The sequence below is a fragment of the Bombus terrestris genome, chromosome 6 (assembly GCF_910591885.1).
Source record: "Bombus terrestris chromosome 6, iyBomTerr1.2, whole genome shotgun sequence".
Classification (NCBI taxonomy): domain Eukaryota; kingdom Metazoa; phylum Arthropoda; class Insecta; order Hymenoptera; family Apidae; genus Bombus; species Bombus terrestris.
In genome coordinates, this window is record NC_063274.1 from 22,329,068 (window position 1) to 22,349,808 (window position 20,741).

A 20,741-nucleotide genomic window follows, 5' to 3' on the forward strand; every position below is an offset into this window, starting at 1 on the left:
CCCCGGTAAAACCTGTCGGCAGTCATCAGGGTTGTCCTTTCATGCTCCGTTGTATCTTCTTCTTCGAATAGTTACTGCTCATGTCATCTTCTCAGCCAGTTGAGAATACTGGGCTGATCTCCTTCTGCGGTTTTTCGTTGTTTTGTATTCTTGCCTTCACTGCTCCGCGTAGTTGTTGTTGCTCTCGTTCTCCTCCTTGCCTCTTCCCAGGCCCTCGATTATTGCAACACTTGGGTCCCGATTCTTATGAAATTATCGATTTGTAGAAACAAATAAAAACGTTTAATAAAGAAGAATTTAAAGGAAAACATCACAGAGTATGGTGTTGAACGCGTTGACAATGTCCAACGAGACCGCCAACGTCACCTCGCTTTGGGAAACGATAACCCCCGACACGGCTTGCACACGATTTACCGCGTCCACCGTCGAGCGGTCCCGCCAGAAGCTGTACTGGCTTTCGTGCAAACCGGGCACTCGCACTAACATATGGGCCTTCAGACAGGCGGCAATTACTCTTTCAAAGAGTTTGTTCACCTCATCTAATAGGCACACTTGCCGATCATATTACAGTGCCTGGATTCGTTTGAACTAGTCGGCAAACGATGAAAGTTATTTATGTTAAAAATTATGATTAATTATGTTAATATAAATAACAAAAATAAAATTAATAAAATAAACAATAAAATTATTATTATGATAAGAAATCAAACGTATCTTTAAATGACAGATTTAACATCGGTATTCGGTAATTCATAGATGGCTTGTAATATTTGATTCTAGTAGTAAGCGTACATGTTACATTGTTGTTATTCTCAATGTCCTCGCAAGCACAGATTCGAAATTAAGTCGCTAACCCTATATGTTACACTGACTTCTAAATTTATCTCAGCTCCAAGCCTCAACTGTCATTCTATCCTTGTAAAAAGTAAATTTTAATGATTTTACGTCAGCTTCGTATATAATCGTGTTCTGATATTCCAAAAGCAAATAATAGTGGATATTTTTTGAAAAAATACAATGTCTTACTCTTCCAGATTTTAATAGATACATTTTTCCTTCTGAGATACCCCCGAATTATCCAGCGATTGCCTTTTGTTTAAATGTTTAGTATTAAAGATAATGACACGTAATGGTACGAGAGAAAGAAACAAAAGGATAAAGGATAGTGTGCTAGTGTATCGCGTTCGTGTCTATATGTCGGGTTGGCGTTAGGATGAGGGTTAGGGGCGTTCAATGAATCTTCACTGGAATTAGCCATCGATGCGGTGCAACAAAGGTACAGTTTATTAACACAAGTAGAGATATTATAGCGTTGGTAGTTAACCACAGCGTTTAGGTACTCGCGACACTAATGACAATGGCCTTAGGTTCGATAACGAATCCGTGGTCAACGGGATGACGAACTTTACTTTTCGTTAGCGTCTAAGTTGTAATCAAGGTTGATGCACGGAGCAATCACTACGTATAAGAATGATACTTCAATCATTGATAAGCTCGTACAAGAGAGTGTCTCTCCGTCACGGAGATGGATGTGTCTAAGGGCACGAGATCATCGGATTCGTAGAGAAAAGATTTCGTTCGGAGGGTGAGGGAAATTGACGTTACTGTTAATTGATCAATTTCCATGTTGGTGATTAGAGAAGGGTGCTAGCCGCCCTTAAGAGAAAGTTCGAGAAGAGGAAGCGTCGTTGGTGAGAAAAATAGATTTCTCCTATTTTCTCGTAGTTGGGACGAGGACTGTTTGTCGGTTTGAAGGACTTTAGTTAAACAGATCTTAAGATTTATAACGGGTCCTCAGGCTAGCTGAACACATACTTCGGAGATGCGTCGACCTCTGGCAATCATCTTACCCGAAGGATAGAGTCTGCGTGTGGCGAGCCACGGGACAGAAACCGTTGAAATGTTTACTATTACGTGCCGCTACGACTATTTCTTCCAAGGAGAGCTATAGAATTACTTCATGCTTTTGTTAGGCAAAACGTTCATCTCTTGACCGCGGCTACGTTCAGCGACTAATTGTCGCCTCGGGCCCAAGCCCATTATCACAAATCTCGGACAATTATAATCGAGTTAAATTATAGAGACTAAAATATTGGAGATTTTCCGAAGAATTCCAAAGGGAAGGCCCCGATGTCCTTTCATCTCCGACAAATATATATATTGTTAAATATACTTAAGTGTTCTTTTCTGTCACTATCAGGACCTACACCTCACAATTGGTGACCCCGACGTGATCTACAGTAACAAAAGAGGTGTGACTGTGATAGCGCTACCAAGACTTCCATCATTGCGAATCTAAGACTGTGGCAAGCTGGACCTCTACCACTACGACAAACGCGGAACGGCTTTTCCATCTTCAGCAAACCTCGACACCTCACCTCCGATCGACGCGCAAAGCAGGTGGTGAGATACGAGACGATGACCAAGCCTGGAGTGATGTGGCCATTACAAAGTTCATGGACGTGATGCCCACCAGCACGCCATAATAAAAAGAGGAACAGAGGCCTACGACCGTACGCAAACACCCCGCACCGTACCGACAAGTATCCACCGTCACATCGAAAGACTTTGCGCAACATATGCACAGGCTTGACAACAATCGGCTAACGCTTTACCACACAAAGAAGAAACGTTATCACTGGTAAAGAGGTACTGTGACGGCACTCGACAGCAAATACGACCACTCGACACTAACTATTGTCGGATGACAGCAGCGCAGTGGTTAGCGTCTTAGATTACGAACGTTCGGAACCCGGATTCAAATCCCGGCGATCATAGTCCGATTCTTCTTAAATGAGAAGAAAAACAGCATTACCCCAGCAGCGACATATACGCCCGTAGCAGAACCTATCTCCAGCTGCCACACTAGCAGTAGCGCACTATCACCACAAACAACTACTATACTCCACCTCATATCTCTTCTATTATTGAACTGAATGAATTTCGGAGTGGGATGTCTTATAGCCATTGTTGTTTTTTTGTATCTGAAAATTTCATAGCGTTTGTGCCTATTTTATGCGTTTTGTGTGCTGTTGCTATCTTCCAGTGTTCACCTTGATATGATAGTTCGTCATTGTAGCTATTTTCTTCGTGGTTTTGCAACGTTTCCATTACTTTTGTCGTCATTCTACCGTCGACTGCCAAAGTGCGTAGACATGTATCTAATGCTCAGTGAAGTTTACAATACAAGTGACGACCCTTCGTCGAAAGTGAATTGAAACAGAAATAAACCAAGTGTTTTCTAAACTTACTCGTGGAAAATCCGACACTCCTAATCTTTAATCCAAACGACAACCTCTCGCATAGCATTGCATGCATAGCACGCAATATTTCGCTGCATAGTGACGAGCGACAACTTGCAGCCGGAACACCTTCAGTTTCACGACGACACGAGTGATCTTCGGAAAGAACATCTTCCTCACGAAGCTCACAATATTCCCCTGCACAGTGACGAGCGACAACTGCAGCCGGAACAACTCCGCATCGGGAATCATTGATCGCACATCATAAGTATCACCTTCGTTAACGAAGTATCCTCATCAAGAAGCATAACCCATTGGTTGAGGAACGCAACCACGCAATCTCTCGCCGCAGCTGGACAATCATCAACGCAACGAATTCCAACAACAACGAAATCTCGCAACGACAAGAATGCCGACTGCGTAAAAAATCAACATCATGCTACAAAAACGCGATAAATATCTCGGCATCATCCTGACCATACAGAAATGTATCGACCAGTATCAATAAGCTAACAAGAATGACGATTGTCTCTTGAAAACATATCAAGCCCAACTCGAGGAAGAGTGGAAACGATTCCGACTCGCCCAAGAGGATTTAGAGGACCTCGGCGAAGCGGACTCCACGTTGGAAATAGACACGTTAGAAATTTTCATTTCCCTGGGAGGTCGACTAAAGAATCTGATACAGGGCAAGCGATCAGCAATCCCGTCAATACCGAAGGGCAGCAATACGTCTAACCATTTCCAGGGAAGTAAGAGAAACTTAAATAAAAAACATCATATTGAATCAAACGCCGATCCCGTCGCATGACACGCGGAGCTCATTACATGCCACTCGCAACGTGTCATCTACACGCGACCTGACGACAACCACGTTCGCATCGTCAGCATCTTAACAATCTGATTCAACGCCACCAAACGCCTTGAATCAGATAACCGCTCACGATCCTCTGGACCGGAAGAAAGAGAAAACCTCACCAGGCGACAAGCCGTCGCAGACGCTGATCTTTCCGAATTCGTTACAAGATGTGCGATGCCCTGTAACTGTAATTCATAACGTAGAGAGTAACGGATTAAATCCCGTCAATGACACCGAGGTCAATCTAGAGTCGAAACCTATGGTAGACTCTCCGGAATCCACGATGATCGAACGATCAAGGAGCAGACTTTCCTCGATCAGCACTTCGACGGTTAATAACCTGTCCTGCACCACGTTACCTGTTCCACCTAACATGAATATCGCATCGGAAAGTCATTCTCTGGGACATAACGAGAAGACTTCTCCTTCGCCATGACCGAAAGGGGTCACACCTGCGAGTAACCCGAATCGGAATAATCTCCACATTGTTGCCACCGTGACTAGTCACTCAATTGATGATTTTCAGAACACCCCATCGGATCTCAACATTTGTCCACTGAGCCCACAGATCGCTACATCGGACAAGTCTCTGACCACCACCTTCTCCCTGGAGTCACCCTTGGCTCCAACAATGCCGGCACATTCACCTTTGTCAAAACAAGTTCCAATCACGGACTTCACGAAGCCGAACGTCCCTTCACCAACCATGACATCTTTCACACTTTCACAGCCGAGACGAAGATGAGAACGAGAAGGTCAAAAGAACGCGCAATATTGTCAAGGGTCTGATGTTTTGGAATTCCACTATCAAGGTCCTTCAGGAGATAACTTATCACAATACAAAGAAACGTGGAATCCTCCAGAGCAACCAAACCTGGCCTCCCACCGATGAGCTCGCCAGGAAGGACGAACCAGCACATTCTATGCACAGTCCCAACATGGTGACACTCCCCGGAAAGAAAGCAAGGCCTAATGCTAGACAATTCAGAGCTCAACTGTTCCTTGAAACCAGAGTCTAGGCAGAACAGTCTGGGTTACACGGAACCAGCGGACGCTATCGCACACCTTCGCCATTTCCGAAAAGGGCCACACCTAAAAGTGACTCGAATCGGAATAACTTCCACGTTATCGCCATCATGGCGAATCACTCTGATGATATCGATGGTTTACAGAACGCCCCATCGGATCTCTACACTTGTCTACTGAGTCCACAGATCGCTACATCGGACAAGTCTCGGACCAGAGATATCTCACTGAAGTCACCCTTGGCTCCAACGACACCGGCATACTCTACAATGTCAAAACAAGTCCTAGTCACGACGTACAACGCTCCTTCTCCACCAAGAATCATCACCCAGAAAACGCAATTCGAACAGATCATCGGGAGGAGCCCAGTCTCCCAATCAACTACAAAACTCCACATCGTGTTTGACGAATCTGCATCAAGCACTACCGAAGTTCCTTTCAGCGATACAGCACCGGATAAGGACCGACACAATGAAGCAGAATGATAAAATACGCCTGCAAATGTAAATCTTAACCCATTGCAGCCAATCGAATGAAAGAAATCTAACCAAACGGAAGCTACGATGCCTCTGATTTCATCTTCCATGGATAATGGGACCCATAAGCTCAACACTTGTTTACTGAATCCACGGAGTTACCCTTACCTTCAACGACGTCGGTACTCTGTCCAACGTCAACTTAAGTCACAATCACGGACGCCATGACGCCCAACGCCCTCTCACCACCAAGGATCATCAGCAAGAAAGTGCGAGACGGATGGGTCAGCGGGAGGAGCCTCTCTGCCAATCAACCATAACCATCATTCGCGCCTCCACGATGAATCTACCTAGGGACCTCACTTGTTGGGCCGACGTGTTCCACGACACTTCGTGAGCAGTGGTGTTACACGACTCTTGCTCGTCCGACGTGTTCCATGACACCTCCTAGGACGAGGTGTTCCACGACATATCCAAAATCAATGCGTTTCGCGACACGTCTTGAGTCGTGAACACCAGCATGAACTTTATTGACCACGACAAGGAAGACTACCATCTGCACTGCGAGGTAAACGACGAGCCCTCAACGCAACGGACCTTCAGCCGTATCATCAAATTCGCCCTGGCGGCGACGGCATCATCCAGACGACCACAGCTTATGCGGCAACGAGCATCTTGGATCGCGGTGACAAACAGCTTGTCCCACTATCGAGCCAACCCGATCCAGCAGAATACAGACAATCAGCAATCGACAAGAAGTTGAATGGGAAGTCCAACTAATTTTACCTTTTAGAACTGTAGCGGCACTCGACAACAAATACCGCCATTCGACACTAACAACGGACACGGTGGCGATGTGGACTGTCCTGTTTTTGCGATCACTGTCCTGTTTTTGCGACCAGGCTTTCAGGACAGAAATGGAAAGAAAAAAAAAGACAATATCGTACATAAGCACCGCTCTACAGCGGCGTAAATTTAAGTTACAAAAGTAATCTTAAAAAGAAAAAAAAAGATGTAATATTGCATGGCTATGTCGTACCGTCGTGTATCGGTACTTTTGCCTGAACCACCCCACAACCAGAATTCATCGTTTATAATGGAAATACAAATATGTAATACACAAAATCTGGTTATAATAAACGGAAAAAAAAAAGAAAAACGGTGGCGAAGTGGTTAGCGCCTTAGGTTACGAAACGAACAAAAACAATGCCGCCCGGACAAGTACCTCCCCCGCCGCTCCGCCAAAAAAAACAACAACACCACAACATTCAACATTACTGAAAAACCAAAATTATAAAGGCCTGCCACCCAGCCACCCCGCTGAAGAACAGGCAGACCCCCCCACATCGGCAAAAGGGGCCAGGCCACCCCCCATCAAAATAACATTACAAGACCCAAAAGATACAATAGCACTCATGGAAACTTCACTCAAAATCAAGAATTTCCACATCAAAAGAATCCACTCAGGTAAGCATGTGCTTTACCTCCAAAACATAAATGACTACACAAATGCAAAAAAAATACTGACTGCAGCCAACACGGCCTACTTCACATACACTCCAAAATCTCAAAAACCCCATACGTATCTACTAAAAGGTCTAGGTAACAGCTACACAGAAGCGGAAATACTAGAAGATCTGAAAGCCCTGAATATCGAAGAAGTCAACTTCACCAAAGTGACCCGATTCACAACAAGAAAATCAAGGGAGAACAACACATTGCTCCCAATCTATATAATTCAAGTCTCCCCCGATAGCAATATTGGGAACCTATTAAAAATAAACAGACTCAACTATCTAAAAATAGCATGGGAAAAAATAAAAAAAAACAACGATATCACGCAGTGCTACAAATGCCAGCGAATAGGCCACACTGCACAAAACTGTAACCTAAATTATCGCTGTGTAAAATGCACTGAACCGCACGGGCCAGGTGAGTGCAAAATAAAAAAAGAAGCAGTAGTCAGCAAAGAAAAAATCTACTGCGTAAACTGCAAAAACTACGGACATCCTGCATCTTACAAAGGATGTCCAAAACTCGTCGAACTCCGGAAAAAGATTAATGAAAAAATCACCAAAGCAAAAACATCAAAAACCGAAAGAATCGCCAAAATAAGCCGTAAGTACGTCCCCGAGCTAAAGTTCGCGGATATAGTAAAACAAAAAACAAGTATAAACGAGACAAGCCCGCTAGTAACAAACTTAGCGGCACAAGCCAAACAAAACCCAAACCCAACAATAGACGCACCCCAAATAAGCATAATAAATGTCATTGAAGACTTCAAAAAAAGCATCTTAAAAGCACTAAACGACCAACAAACCCAACTAAACGAAATCAAAAAAGCACTAAATACGCATGAAGAAAGAATCGATTCCATCTTCAACATCATCGAAAATATAGACGAAGATTAGCCAAAACACACCCGCCCACCAATCACAGCAGAAAACAAACCAGATAAAAGTTAAACATCTGAAAATCATATCAATAAACGCCAACTCTCTAATCTCAAACCAAAAAAGATACAGCCTACTAACTCTAATTAAGAAAGAAACCCCCGACATAGTACTTATCTCAGAAACCAAACTGAACTATAGACATAAGGTGCAATACAAAAACTACTCTATAATAAGACACGACAGACCAAACGCCACCCAAGGAGGAGGAACGGCAATCCTCATAAAAAACCCCCTGAAGTTCAAAACAATACAAAACGACAAAATAACAAACTTCAAAATCCTAGAGACGACGATCATAAAAATAAAAATAAACAATAAGGAAAACTTATTTATCTCTGCAGCCTACGCAGCCTACGGAAACCAGAAACAATTTAACGACGAATTCGACAATCTCTTCCAACTTTTACAGCTCGACAAACAGGAAAACTACTACATAATAGCCGGTGACCTTAACGCCAAACATACCAGCTGGAAAAACGAAATAAACAACACGAGAGGAAACTCCGTCAGAACCTGGCTAGACAATAAAAGCATCTTCTACAAAACAAACCTTTATGGCTCCGAGCTACCCTCTTACCCAAAAGGACGCTCCTACCTAGACATATGCCTAGCAGACGCCCGAATAAAATTCCAAAACTTACGACCAAATAACACTCTCAAAACCATAGACTACGACAGCGACCATAACGCCATAGTATTTCAGATAAGCAAAAACACATCCGATTACCTAACACTCGAAACGCAGACCGAAACACCCAGGTACAACTACAAAAAGACAGACTGGAAAAAGTTCCAAAACCTGCTCGAACAGAACTGCGACCTAAAAATCTACAACAATGTCAACCTAACAGACAGACAAATCGACTCGTTCATAGACGAAATAGAAAAACATATACAAATCGCCCTACAAGAATCCGTACCGACATTTAAAAAAAAAGACTCCTGCGAGCCATATATAAACTATAAAATAAAAAAACTACAACGAGATAAAAGCTACATACTATCGAAATTAAACTACCTAAGACACAACTACTCTTACGACAAAAGAGAAGACATAGAATTCCTAAAGTACCTGCTACACGAAATAAAATCACAACTAAAACAAGAATTCGCAAACTCTATAAATCAATACTGGACAAACAAAATAAAAAATATCTCCAAAAAAGACTCTGCTAGCATGTTCCCGCAGATAAATCAAATTTTCAGACCAAAGGAACAAAACTCCATCCCGCCCCTCAAACTGCCTCCAGAAAAAGCCTCCCTCATCCAAGAAGCAGGCATCGAGATACACAACACCAACAAAGACGCAGAGGGCAACTTCATAATATCAAAAACAACGGAAAAACTAGACATTATCGGCACCCACTTCGCCAAAACTCACACACAAAACGAACACATGGGCCGAGAACAATTAAACAGAATTATCATCGCCGAAACAAACATACTAAAAAATAAAATAAAACAAGACATAGCGCTAAACAAAACAGTCTGCACATTCTCAAACGAAAACACATCGGACGACCCCAAACAGCCCGACCCAGAAATAAACTACTTCACAAACTTCAATCAACTAAGCACAATCTTCTCCACGCTAAACAACAAAAAATCCGCCGGCTTCGATGGCATCCCAAACATCTCGCTCAAACGCCTACCAAACAAAATAAAATGGTACTACACAGTACTGTTTAATAATGCACTAAACAACACGTACTTCCCCAAAAAATGGAAAAAAGCCAAACTCATAGCCATTACAAAAAAAAATAAAGACGGCTCATCACCTGCAAACCTACGACCCATAAGCCTCCTCCCCAACATAAGCAAAGTATACGAAATGATCATAAACAACCCCCTAGCAGCCTTCTGCTCAAAAAATAAGATAATCCCGGAAAACCAATTCGGCTTCCGCCACAAACACTCCACAATCCACGCAATAAACAAACTTACGTCTGATATCTGCTGGGCACTTAACGCAAACCAGCGAGTAGCCGCCTGCCTAATAGACATCGAAAAAGCCTTCGACACCGTCTGGATCCCAGGGCTCATTTATAAAATGATTAAAAAGAATTTCCCCGAATACCTAATCAAAATAGTATGGGACATGGTAACAAACAAAACTTTCATAATGACCGACGGCTCGCACACTTCAAGCAAAGAATTCTCCATAGAGAACGGCCTGCAACAAGGAACAGTAAATTCCCCGCTACTCTTCAGCATCATCAGTTCGCTGTCGAGTGCCGAAGCGTGCAGACGTGTCTCTAGTGCCCAGTGAAGTTCGAAAGCAACACGTGTTACCCAACCGTCGAAAGTGAACACAACGTGCTCCTATCTTCCCAAGTGTTTCATATCCGCCAGAGAGAAGAAAAGCCTACGCAACTAACCCCAACTCGATCCCTGCCGCATAGCCTCACGACTAGTTATTCATATTGAAATAGCTAGCTCGATGATGGCCCAACAATCACGACCAGGCTCGCCTGTGCAAACCCACCACTACCCCGCGCTACTCCCCCCGTGGCAGCAGCTCAGCAGATCCCCCCGTGCCAACGACGCCAATAAGGCGAAAAAACGCAAAATTGGACCATCAAACACTAACTCGAACGAACACCCATCAACACAAATTAACACTCACAACAGGTTTGCAGTATTGGAATCCTCAAACGACGCCATGGAAATCGCAGACCCGCCGTCAAACCATCACGCACAGAGAAGCCCCCCTCCACCGCCAATATTTGTTAATGATGTCATAGACATCCAGACAATGACCAAGTCCTTAGAGAGAGATATCTCCAAGGAGGACTATAACCTGAAAATAACCAACAATCAAGTAAAAATCCTGCCGACGAACCCAGAAGCTTACAGGAAGCTCACCAAGACACTCAGAGCCCTGAATGCCAACTTCCACACCTACCAACTCAAGGAAGAAAGACCTTTTCGGGTGGTGCTACGAAACATCCACCACTCCGCAGACATCGACGAACTAAAAATAGAACTATCGAAACTCGGCCACGAAGTCACAAATGTCAGCAACATAAGGCATAGAGTCACAAAAGACCCGCTATCCCTATTTTTCATCGACTCAAAACAGAAACCAAACAACAAGGAAATCTACAATATCAGTCGTCTAATGAACGCCATCGTTAAATTCGAACCACCGCAAACCAAAAAGGAGATAGTCCAATGCAAAAGGTGCCAAAGATATGGGCACACGCAGAAATACTGCAACCACACCTTCCGCTGCGTCAAATGTGCAGGTACACACCCCACCGACCAGTGCAGGAAATCACCGGAAACCCCAGCGAAGTGCATCCACTGTCAAGGTGACCATCCTGCCAACTACAAAGGCTGCTCAGCCTACAAAAGTCTGTACTCAAGCAAATACCCCAAACTTAGAACAAAAGAGGAAAATCACCAAACACCCAGCTCGCCGAAATCCACAGTTATCCCAATCCCCCCAATCAATCAAACACCCAGCCCCATCAAACTCACCACTCCCTCAAACTCCTATGCCCAAGCGGTACAAGGCACTCAAAATACACCAAATAGCCACAGGGATCCTCCCCAAAATAGTGCCCCCACCTCACCTAACACAGACAACGTCTCTAGACTAGAAAAGCTAATAGAGAAACAATCAGAGCAAATAAACAACTTGCTATCGCTATTAACATTCATCATGGACAAATTAATACGCCCAGACACAAAATAAAACCAAGACGCATAGCTCTCTGGAATGCCAATGGTCTAGCGCAACGCAAACTTGAGCTAGAACTCTTCCTAAAACACCAGCTAATCGACATAATGCTCATATCTGAAACTCACTTCACCGACAAAAACTACCTGAACATAAACGGATACAAGTTCTACCATACCCAACACCCCAGCGGAAAGGCCCACGGCGGCACCGGAATCATAATCAAAGCAAATATCAAACACTACGAACTTCCACCATTCCAGAAAGACTACCTCCAAGCAACAAACGTAGCAATAGAAGACTATCATGGTACAATCACCACCTCAGCTGTATACTGCCCTCCCAGACACTCCATCGCCAAAGAAGACTTCGACCACTTCCTGGACACCCTGGGCAACAGATGCATAGCCGGAGGAGACTACAACGCTAAACACACCCAATGGGGTAGCAGACTGGTTACAGTAAGAGGCAAAAACCTCCTCAACAGCATAATATCCAACAACCTCAACTACCTTACCACATACGAACCCACATACTGGCCCACCGACACAAACAAAATACCCGATCTCCTTGATTTCTTCATAACTAAAAATATCTCGCCAAGACACGTCCAAATCAATTCCTCGGCTGATCTCTCCTCTGATCATTCCCCCGTGATAGTAACAGTCAGTTCAACTATCATCGAGAATACACCTAATGGCTCCATTCATAACCAACACACCAACTGGCAGCTCTTTAGACAAGTCTTTACCCACACAACTTCAGCCTCAACCTCACTAAAAACCAATGACGAAATCGAAGCAGCCACGGAATACCTAAATGAGAGCATAATAAACGCTATCCGCGTCTCCACACCGGCAAAAACGTCCATCAGCAATCACGAATACCCCCAGTACATACTAAAAAAAATAGCAGAAAAACGTAGACTAAGAAGGATATGGCAGACCCATAGAACACCGGAGGACAAACGCAAACTAAACAACGCAACTAGAAAACTATCCAAAACCATAAAGAACTACAATAATGACCGTTTTCACAAATATCTCGCCAGCCTGTCCCCCACAGCCGACTCAAACTACTCACTATGGAAAGCCTCCAGGAAACTCACGCGCCCCCCACAAATAATACCTCCAATCCGCCGCCCGCAGGGTGGATGGGCGCGTAGCCCTATAGAAAAAGCCAACCTATTTGCCAAACACTTGACTGAAGTATTCCAACCCCATTCCTCCATAGCCGCAGCGGACGTCACCGAATACCTGCACACTCCCTTCCAAATGTCCCCTCCTATCCAACCCTTCACTTCTGCAGAGATCATAGAAGCAATCAGTCGCCTAAACCCCAAGAAAGCAGCAGGTCACGACCTAATAGGAAATAAGGCAATCAAGGAACTCCCCATAAAAGGGATTGCACTCATCGCATCAATCTTTAACGCCATCCTCCGCCTTGAACACTTTCCTAAGGCGTGGAAAATCTCACTAATCACCCTCATCCCCAAACCCGGTAAACCAATACATGAAGCCAGCTCCTATCGCCCAATCAGTCTTTTACCTACCCTATCTAAACTATTCGAGAGGATGCTCACGAACCGTCTCCTTCCACTCCTAGAAGAATTGAAAACTCTCCCAGATCACCAATTCGGCTTCCGAAAACAACACTCAACAGTAGAGCAAATCCACCGCATAACCCACATGATCAGCCAAACCCTTGAAAAGGAAAAATACTGCTCAGCCGTATTCCTAGACATCCAACAGGCATTCGATAAAGTATGGCATGAAGGGCTACTCTACAAGCTTAAAAAAATCCTACCCCACTCATACTACTCCATCTTAAAATCCTACCTAACCAACAGACAATTCATAGTCAAATGTCTAGGCGCCACTTCCGCAACATTCCCAATAGAATCCGGCATACCGCAAGGTAGTGTCCTCGGACCCCTACTATTCTCCATCTACACTGCCGACTTACCCATATCAAACGAGGTAACAATAGCAACATTTGCCGACGACACAGCACTATTAGCTACCCACGCAGACCCGGCAATTGCCTCATCCACTCTCCAGCGAAGTCTCGACTCCATGGAAAAGTGGTTCCAAAAATGGGGCTTTAAAATAAACGAAAAAAAATCCTCCCATGTAACCTTCACGCTCCGAAAACAAACCTGCCCCCAGGTCACCATTAACAACACAATAATCCCAAGCAAGGACTCCGTAAGATACCTGGGCATGACCCTGGACAGGAGGCTAACCTGGAAAAAACATATCTCGGAAAAAACAAAGCAACTAAAGGAAAAACTAAGAAAATTCTATTGGCTCACGGGCCGACGCTCCAAACTAAACATACAGAACAAAATAACCCTCTACAAGGCCGTAATAAAACCTGTCTGGACCTACGGAATCCAACTATGGGGAACAGCAAGTAACTCCAACATTGAAATACTCCAACGCTTCCAATCGAAAACGCTAAGATCCCTATTAAATGCACCCTGGTATGTTACCAACGAAACAATACACCGAGACCTCAAGATACCTACAGTCAAAGACGAAATACACAAGTCCAGAAGCAGATATAACACAAGAGTCAACAACCACCACAACCCACTAGTCACCCAACTACTGGACACGACGGACCAGATCCGCAGACTAAAAAGAAAATACCCACTAGATTAAATCCTTAGTCCTACTAGAATCAACAATATAAAGCTATTATAATCCATGTCATTGTATCACGCCAAATTAAGTTACTGAAAATTCTCAACGAGAATTGATTGTAAATATTCTAATAAATAAAAAAAAAAAAAAAAAAAAAAAAAAAAACTCTTCAGCATCTACAATAACGACTTACTAAACCTCTTTAACCTCAACACATCCACACACAAACGCTCCATAGCCTTCGCGGATGACCTAATCATCTACGTAACAGGCCGCAAAACCAAAACGATAAGAACGGAATTGCAAGAACTCTTCAACAAAATCAGCGATTACTATCATACATGGAAACTAAAAATTAACGCAAGCAAATGCGAAACCATACTATTCAGACCCAGGACAAGCAAAATCGGCCCAACAGAAAGGGAACAAGTCAGGAAATTCCGCCTAAAAGAAAAAGCAAACGAAGAGAACCTCATACCACACAAAAACTGCGTAAAATACCTAGGAATAAACATAGATGAAAAACTAAATTATAAGCAACACATCGAAATCCAACTCTCCAAAGCCAGCAAAGCTTTTTGGAATACAAAAAGGCTGTTTTACTCCAGACTTCTCGATAGCAAAGTAAAAATCATGTGCTACCAATCGCTAATAAGACCCATTATAACCTACGGCTGCCCAATATGGTACAACATACCTGCGTCAATAATGGAAAAAATTCGCATATTTGAAAGAAAATGCATCAGAGCTTGCCTGAGCATTTACAGATCAGAACACAGCGGATACAGAAAATACGTAAAAAATAAAAAAATATACGACTTAGCCAACATCCACCGCATCGACTGTCACATCCTAAAACTAACGAGAAATCACTTCTCGCAAGCCGCGAAGATCAAAGAAAACAGCCTAATCTTCGGCTGCTTATACCCAAACGACGCATACTTCAAAAATACTCTGTTAACAGGCTACATCCCCCCCGAAGCCTTTCTATACCTAGACGAAAAAAACTATCTCCAAGACCAAAACAACATACCCATAATTTATCATATGCAAAGGAAAATAGGAATGAAATCTATTCAATACGAGGAAAACCTAGATGGCCGCACGGCAGACACTTGGTGGAGATACAACATGGCCCTCCCCCAAAAGGATACAGAAGACAAACACAGAAAAAACACAAAAAAATACTGGTGGATACGGAATTCTCAACAAAAACAACAAGATAAAGAGCCACAGAACGGCAACGCTCACCGAATCAAAGTGTAAATATGTAAATATGTAAATAGATAAACAAATATTATACTAATCCCACAGAACACCCCTCCCCGCTCCTCCCAGTCCATCCCCTCCCAACCCCTCCCTAATAGGCTAGCGAACTGTCCTGTTTTTGCGTCCAGGCTTTCAGGACATAAATTAAAATATCGTACATAGGCACAGCGCAACAGCGGCTTAATTTTATTTTATTTAACAATAATAATCTTAAAAAAAAAAAGAGAAAAGAATGTAATAATGCATGGCTACGTCGTACCGCCGCGTATCGGTACTCTTGCCTGTACCACCCTACAATTAGAATTCAGCGTTTATTCTGGAAAAAAATGATGTAAAAAAATATGTAAATAACCTGGAACAAATAAACAGAGATAAAAAAAAAAAAAAAAAAAAAAAGGTTAGCGCCTTAGGTTACGAACGTTCGGGACCCAGGTTCGACTCCCGGCGCCCGTAGTACGAATTTTCTTCCACGCATCAAAAATAGATAAATAATAGCAGTACCCCAGCAGCAACATCTACAGCCAGAGCTACAATTAATCCGGACCAGGACCAGCGACAATCATCACGGACAACATATATATACCACCTCATATAATTCAAATTATACCTGTTTGATCTCGTTTTAATCGGAAAGATTACAAATACGTTAGTAGAAATTTAATTTTAAAAAAGTCAAAAATAAAATTTATTTTTTAAATTAGTACCTACATGCATTGTCTCAGCGATATCTGACATTATATCATGTTACACTATTCTACCGCGGTGGACCATCGAGTTTTCCACTGCATCAAGGGGAATCTCCCTGTCTGTGGTAGGAATGACTACTATGCAATTACCGAAAGGTTCAATTATTGGAGGTTTCCTTCGAAAAAAAAACCACGGTACAACTACAGCAAATTCTGTCTATAATTGTGCGGGTGTGACAGTGTCACAGATCCATAAATTAGGAATAGAAAAACGAAGGGGGCCTAACGAACATCCTGCAGGCCATCAAAGCAACAACGTAAACAGTGTCCCAGCGTTAGAAGAGAGTAACAGCATGGCAACTTCTGACCTCGGCCTCGGTGACACCACCGGCAACACCCCCTCCATAAGAGCCAAACCTATAGTATATAAACCTTCCCAAAATCAGCTCTCGACACTCTGTCCTGACATTTTTAACTGTCACTCTGTTGAATTCACATAATCAATTCTCGAACTGTTCTGTTTTTGCGTCCAGGTTTTCAGGACATAAATTAAAATATCGTACATAAGCACAGCGTAACAGCGGATTAAATTTAAGGCACAATAATAATCTTAAAAAAAAAAAAAAAAAAATGTAATAATGCATGGCTACGTCGTACCGTCGTGTATCGGTACTTTTGCCTGTACCATCCTACAATTAGAATTCAGCGTTTATTCTGGAAAAAAAAATCATGTAAAAAAAAATATGTAAAAAACCTGGAATCAATAAACAAAGATTAAAAAAAAAAAAAACATAATCAATTCTGCCACCATATCTAAAATATGAATTTATCTTACCTTACTCGTGAAACGATTAAACCTACGCGAAACCATTCAAACAACGCGAGGAAACCACCACTTTTCGACGTGAAAACAGCGTATGTGTCAGTATCGATTGCCAACCATCGATAATTTATCTTCTATCTATAAACAAGGGTTGATTGAGCTTGAAGACACCGTAAACAATTGCATATGCGAAACTGCAAGTAATGTTTGTTATATATCAATTAAGAATAAGTATATCAATATATTTGATTTCACTTCCCGTGCGGCATCGTGAGCTAGCAGACCTCATCGTTTTGCGACTGTGATGCCTAGTATATTCGAACATTATTTATACAATCGTTGATACAGACGAATGCTGAAACGAAACTACGCGAGTTCGGTATTTTCGAATCCACAAAGCTGCTGTAAATGCGACTACCCTGACCTCACTTGTAATATTATTTTACACAAAGGTATTCAGAATCATGGCTCCAACAATCTATTCAAAAATCGAAATTGGCAGTGAAGGCCATTCTAAATAAAATCTTCTAAATAATTACCATAAATTTTCTTCAATAATGAAAATAAGATGGATGAAAATCGTGCATCACGAATTAGTCATAACGTCAAGCCCTGTTTTCAGTTAATTCTTTTATTTTTATCATTTTTGTAAACGAATACACATGCAAAACAGATACATCACGCCAGAAATATTATTTGTAGCCGATCAATTACTAAAACTACTATTAAAATGAAATTTAGATTTTATTATAACAAATCGCGAGGGAAGTAAATTTAATGTGTATAGAGAACATATTAAAATTATTACATCATTTCATTGATCTATTATCGTTTGAAAAGAAAGATTTTCTTATCTTCGCTAGAAAAAAGATAAACAATTAATTTCCCTTACTGAGGTATCTTAGTTTAATTATTGTGCGATTGTGTTATTCTCATACTTGTCTATATCGTATAGAAAACTATGAACATTTCCATAAAACAATGAAATGATTCTTGTACCGTGAAACCATAGCGAGTATAACTCCTTTTCTGTTGGAATTAAATAAATTCTTGTATCTGCTAGCGTGAAATCAAATAGGGCAGATTCTTAACTTTATAGTTTCTTGCATATGGAACACCTTCAGCATTTGGCCGCATGATGCAGCATCTGCACTGTTGAACAACTGAAGCAATGGGCGTGAGCACTGTCATTTCCTCTTCGTTCATATCTAATTGGTACCACGATAATATAGATCTCGACACTTGCTAGGGGAAACCGTACGAAAATTGAGTCGTACTTAGTCATGAAAAATCAACGTGGAAAATTAACAAAGTCCGTGTTCTTGCGAGACAAACAGAGATGAATAGAGTGTTTCTGCCTCTGCTTGAAACATTTATAGTATGCCACGCAAGCACAAAACAAGAACTTCTTGTCTACCATACAAATTTTTCACAACTAATCACGACTCAATTTTCGAACGGTTTTCCCTAGACTATGGTAGCTAACGATAGAGGGAAATTTCCTCTCTAGTTACGGTATATGAATGTCGAGATCTGTTTATATAATCGTGATCGGTACTTAAGCAAGTTAAACTATATTTCAAAAATATTCAAAATCAATTTTCTCAGAAACAAAGCATCATATGAAAAAATTTTATTCTATATTTTCGATTTATTTTTTCACGTAGAATTACCTCTCGCTCCATTACACTATGATTATCATCACAATTATGTTTCTTATTTAAAAAATATCATATTGTAATAAGTAATAATATACACACATTTGTAGTTATAATTTGAAATAATAAAAAAATGTCGAAGGATTTCAGTAAGAAAAATATACAATTTTAAATAAATTATATGTAATTGTAAATAATATATTGTACAATATTAGTAAATAAAATATGTATTGATTTTAAATATAAAAATTACATTTATATACTCTACTACAATAATTAATAAAATAGAAATTAATGAAATTGTGGAATTAAACTGATATCAATATTAGTCCATGTTTCATGAATTTGATAATTATTATTAAATAAATCATTATTTATCTTAAAAGATCATGAAACATTTTACGTAAATGCGGAATATATAAAATAAGAAATTACTAAAATTTAAATTCAAATTGGACATTTTTATCAGTCCTATTAAATCACTAATCTATAGCAAATTAGGTTATTATTCATTATGTTTGATTCATTTCATACATCGTTGATTAGATGATGTATCTAATTTCAATAATACTTTATGTCGAAATTATACAAAAGAAAGGGTTTTGACTTCAGTGAAAACCGTCGTAACATGACTAATGTCAAATAGGATCAAATTTTGCAATGCTAATAACAGTAATAATGTTCGTTTAGCTGATAAGAAAGGGATCAGGGAATAGAAATAAATACATTTTTAACAAGAAATGTTTTTAGTAGGTTTGACAGGAGGAATAGCCACTGGGAAAAGTAGCGTTGCTGCTATTTTTCATGAATTCGGTATACCTGTCATTGATGCTGATCAAATTGCACGAAAAGGTTAGAAACGAAACAAAACTTTTTCTCCGTGATAATTACGATGTAATTTGTTATAAGATTTTAATATTTTTGTTCTCATATTTCTTAATATATATATATATTTATATATATATATATGTGTGTATATATATATTGTTTATATTTTTGTTATTTTGTATATGTAAAAAAGATATATATTTCATTCATTTGTTTACAAATTTATATGTTTCCTTTTACATAGTTGTAAAACCTGGAAAGCCAGCTTGGCATAAAATACGAAAAGAATTTGGTTCAGAGGTGTTCTTAGATACAAATGAACTTGATAGAACGAAGCTTGGAGATATAATATTTAATGATGTTGAAAAAAGAAAAAAATTAAATGCCATAACACATCCAGAAATATATAAAGAAATATATTGGCAAACATTCAAATATTTTCTACAAGGACATCAGTTTATAGTTATGGATTTGCCATTACTTTTTGAAACAAGACATATGTTGAATTATTTACATAAAATAATTGTTGTAACTTGGTAAGAATTTTCATTTACTAACAATTATAAGAATACATATACATAACCAATCAATAGTTTAAAGTTATTAAATATGCACAAACTGTACATTTTACCTTAGCGAAGAAGATTTGCAATTACAACGACTTATGGAAAGATCAGGTTTCTCAGAAGCTAAAGCAAAACTAAGAATTGCTGCACAAATGTCGTTGGAAAGGAAAGCAGAAATGGCAAATTTTGTTATTGAAAATTCTGGCAATATACATGATACCAGAGAGCAAACTATTAGAATTATTAATGTTTTAAAGGCTTCCAAATACCATTGGAAGTTACGTTTTTTGGTTGGACTTTGTTGTACTGTTTTACTAACAGGTGTATATTGGTTACGAAGTAGAAAAATATGATGTTTACCAACTATAGTGTAATAGTCGTTCACTTACAAATGCTTATAAACACAAATACCAAATTATAGTGAGATCTTAATACTGCATTTGTCAAATTTAGAAATTAACCTGTTTGTATAAATAAATGAGATAATTTAAGAAAGTATATAGCTATTACACACTTTAC

General features: G+C 40.6%; 1 protein-coding gene and 1 long non-coding RNA gene across 2 annotated transcripts; both read left to right on the forward strand.

Moving 5' to 3' along the window:
* The first annotated feature begins 288 nt into the window (after positions 1-288).
* LOC125385216 lies at positions 289-16,972 on the forward strand. Its single transcript, XR_007224251.1, has 3 exons — positions 289-1,276; positions 2,201-6,775; positions 16,059-16,972. It is a non-coding gene; the product is annotated as an uncharacterized LOC125385216 (long non-coding RNA).
* Positions 16,973-19,311: 2,339 nt separating this feature from the next.
* LOC100646394 (dephospho-CoA kinase domain-containing protein) lies at positions 19,312-20,720 on the forward strand. The gene is made up of 3 exons (XM_003402250.4): positions 19,312-19,680; positions 19,901-20,192; positions 20,293-20,720. Exons 1-3 carry the CDS (start codon positions 19,569-19,571, stop codon positions 20,573-20,575), a joined length of 687 nt encoding a protein of 228 aa, XP_003402298.1. The 5' UTR covers positions 19,312-19,568; the 3' UTR covers positions 20,576-20,720.
* The last annotated feature ends 21 nt before the right edge of the window (positions 20,721-20,741 follow it).

What these genes read in the sequence shown, in the direction of transcription:
- LOC100646394 (XM_003402250.4), top strand. Translation starts at nt 19,569, where the DNA reads ATGTTTTTAGTAGGTTTGACAGGAGGAATAGCCACTGGGAAAAGTAGC. An exon ending in TGATCAAATTGCACGAAAAG is followed by an intron (nt 19,681 to 19,900) that starts GTTAGAAACGAA and finishes CCTTTTACATAG; the next exon opens with TTGTAAAACCTGGAAAGCCA. An exon ending in AAAATAATTGTTGTAACTTG is followed by an intron (nt 20,193 to 20,292) that starts GTAAGAATTTTC and finishes ATTTTACCTTAG; the next exon opens with CGAAGAAGATTTGCAATTAC.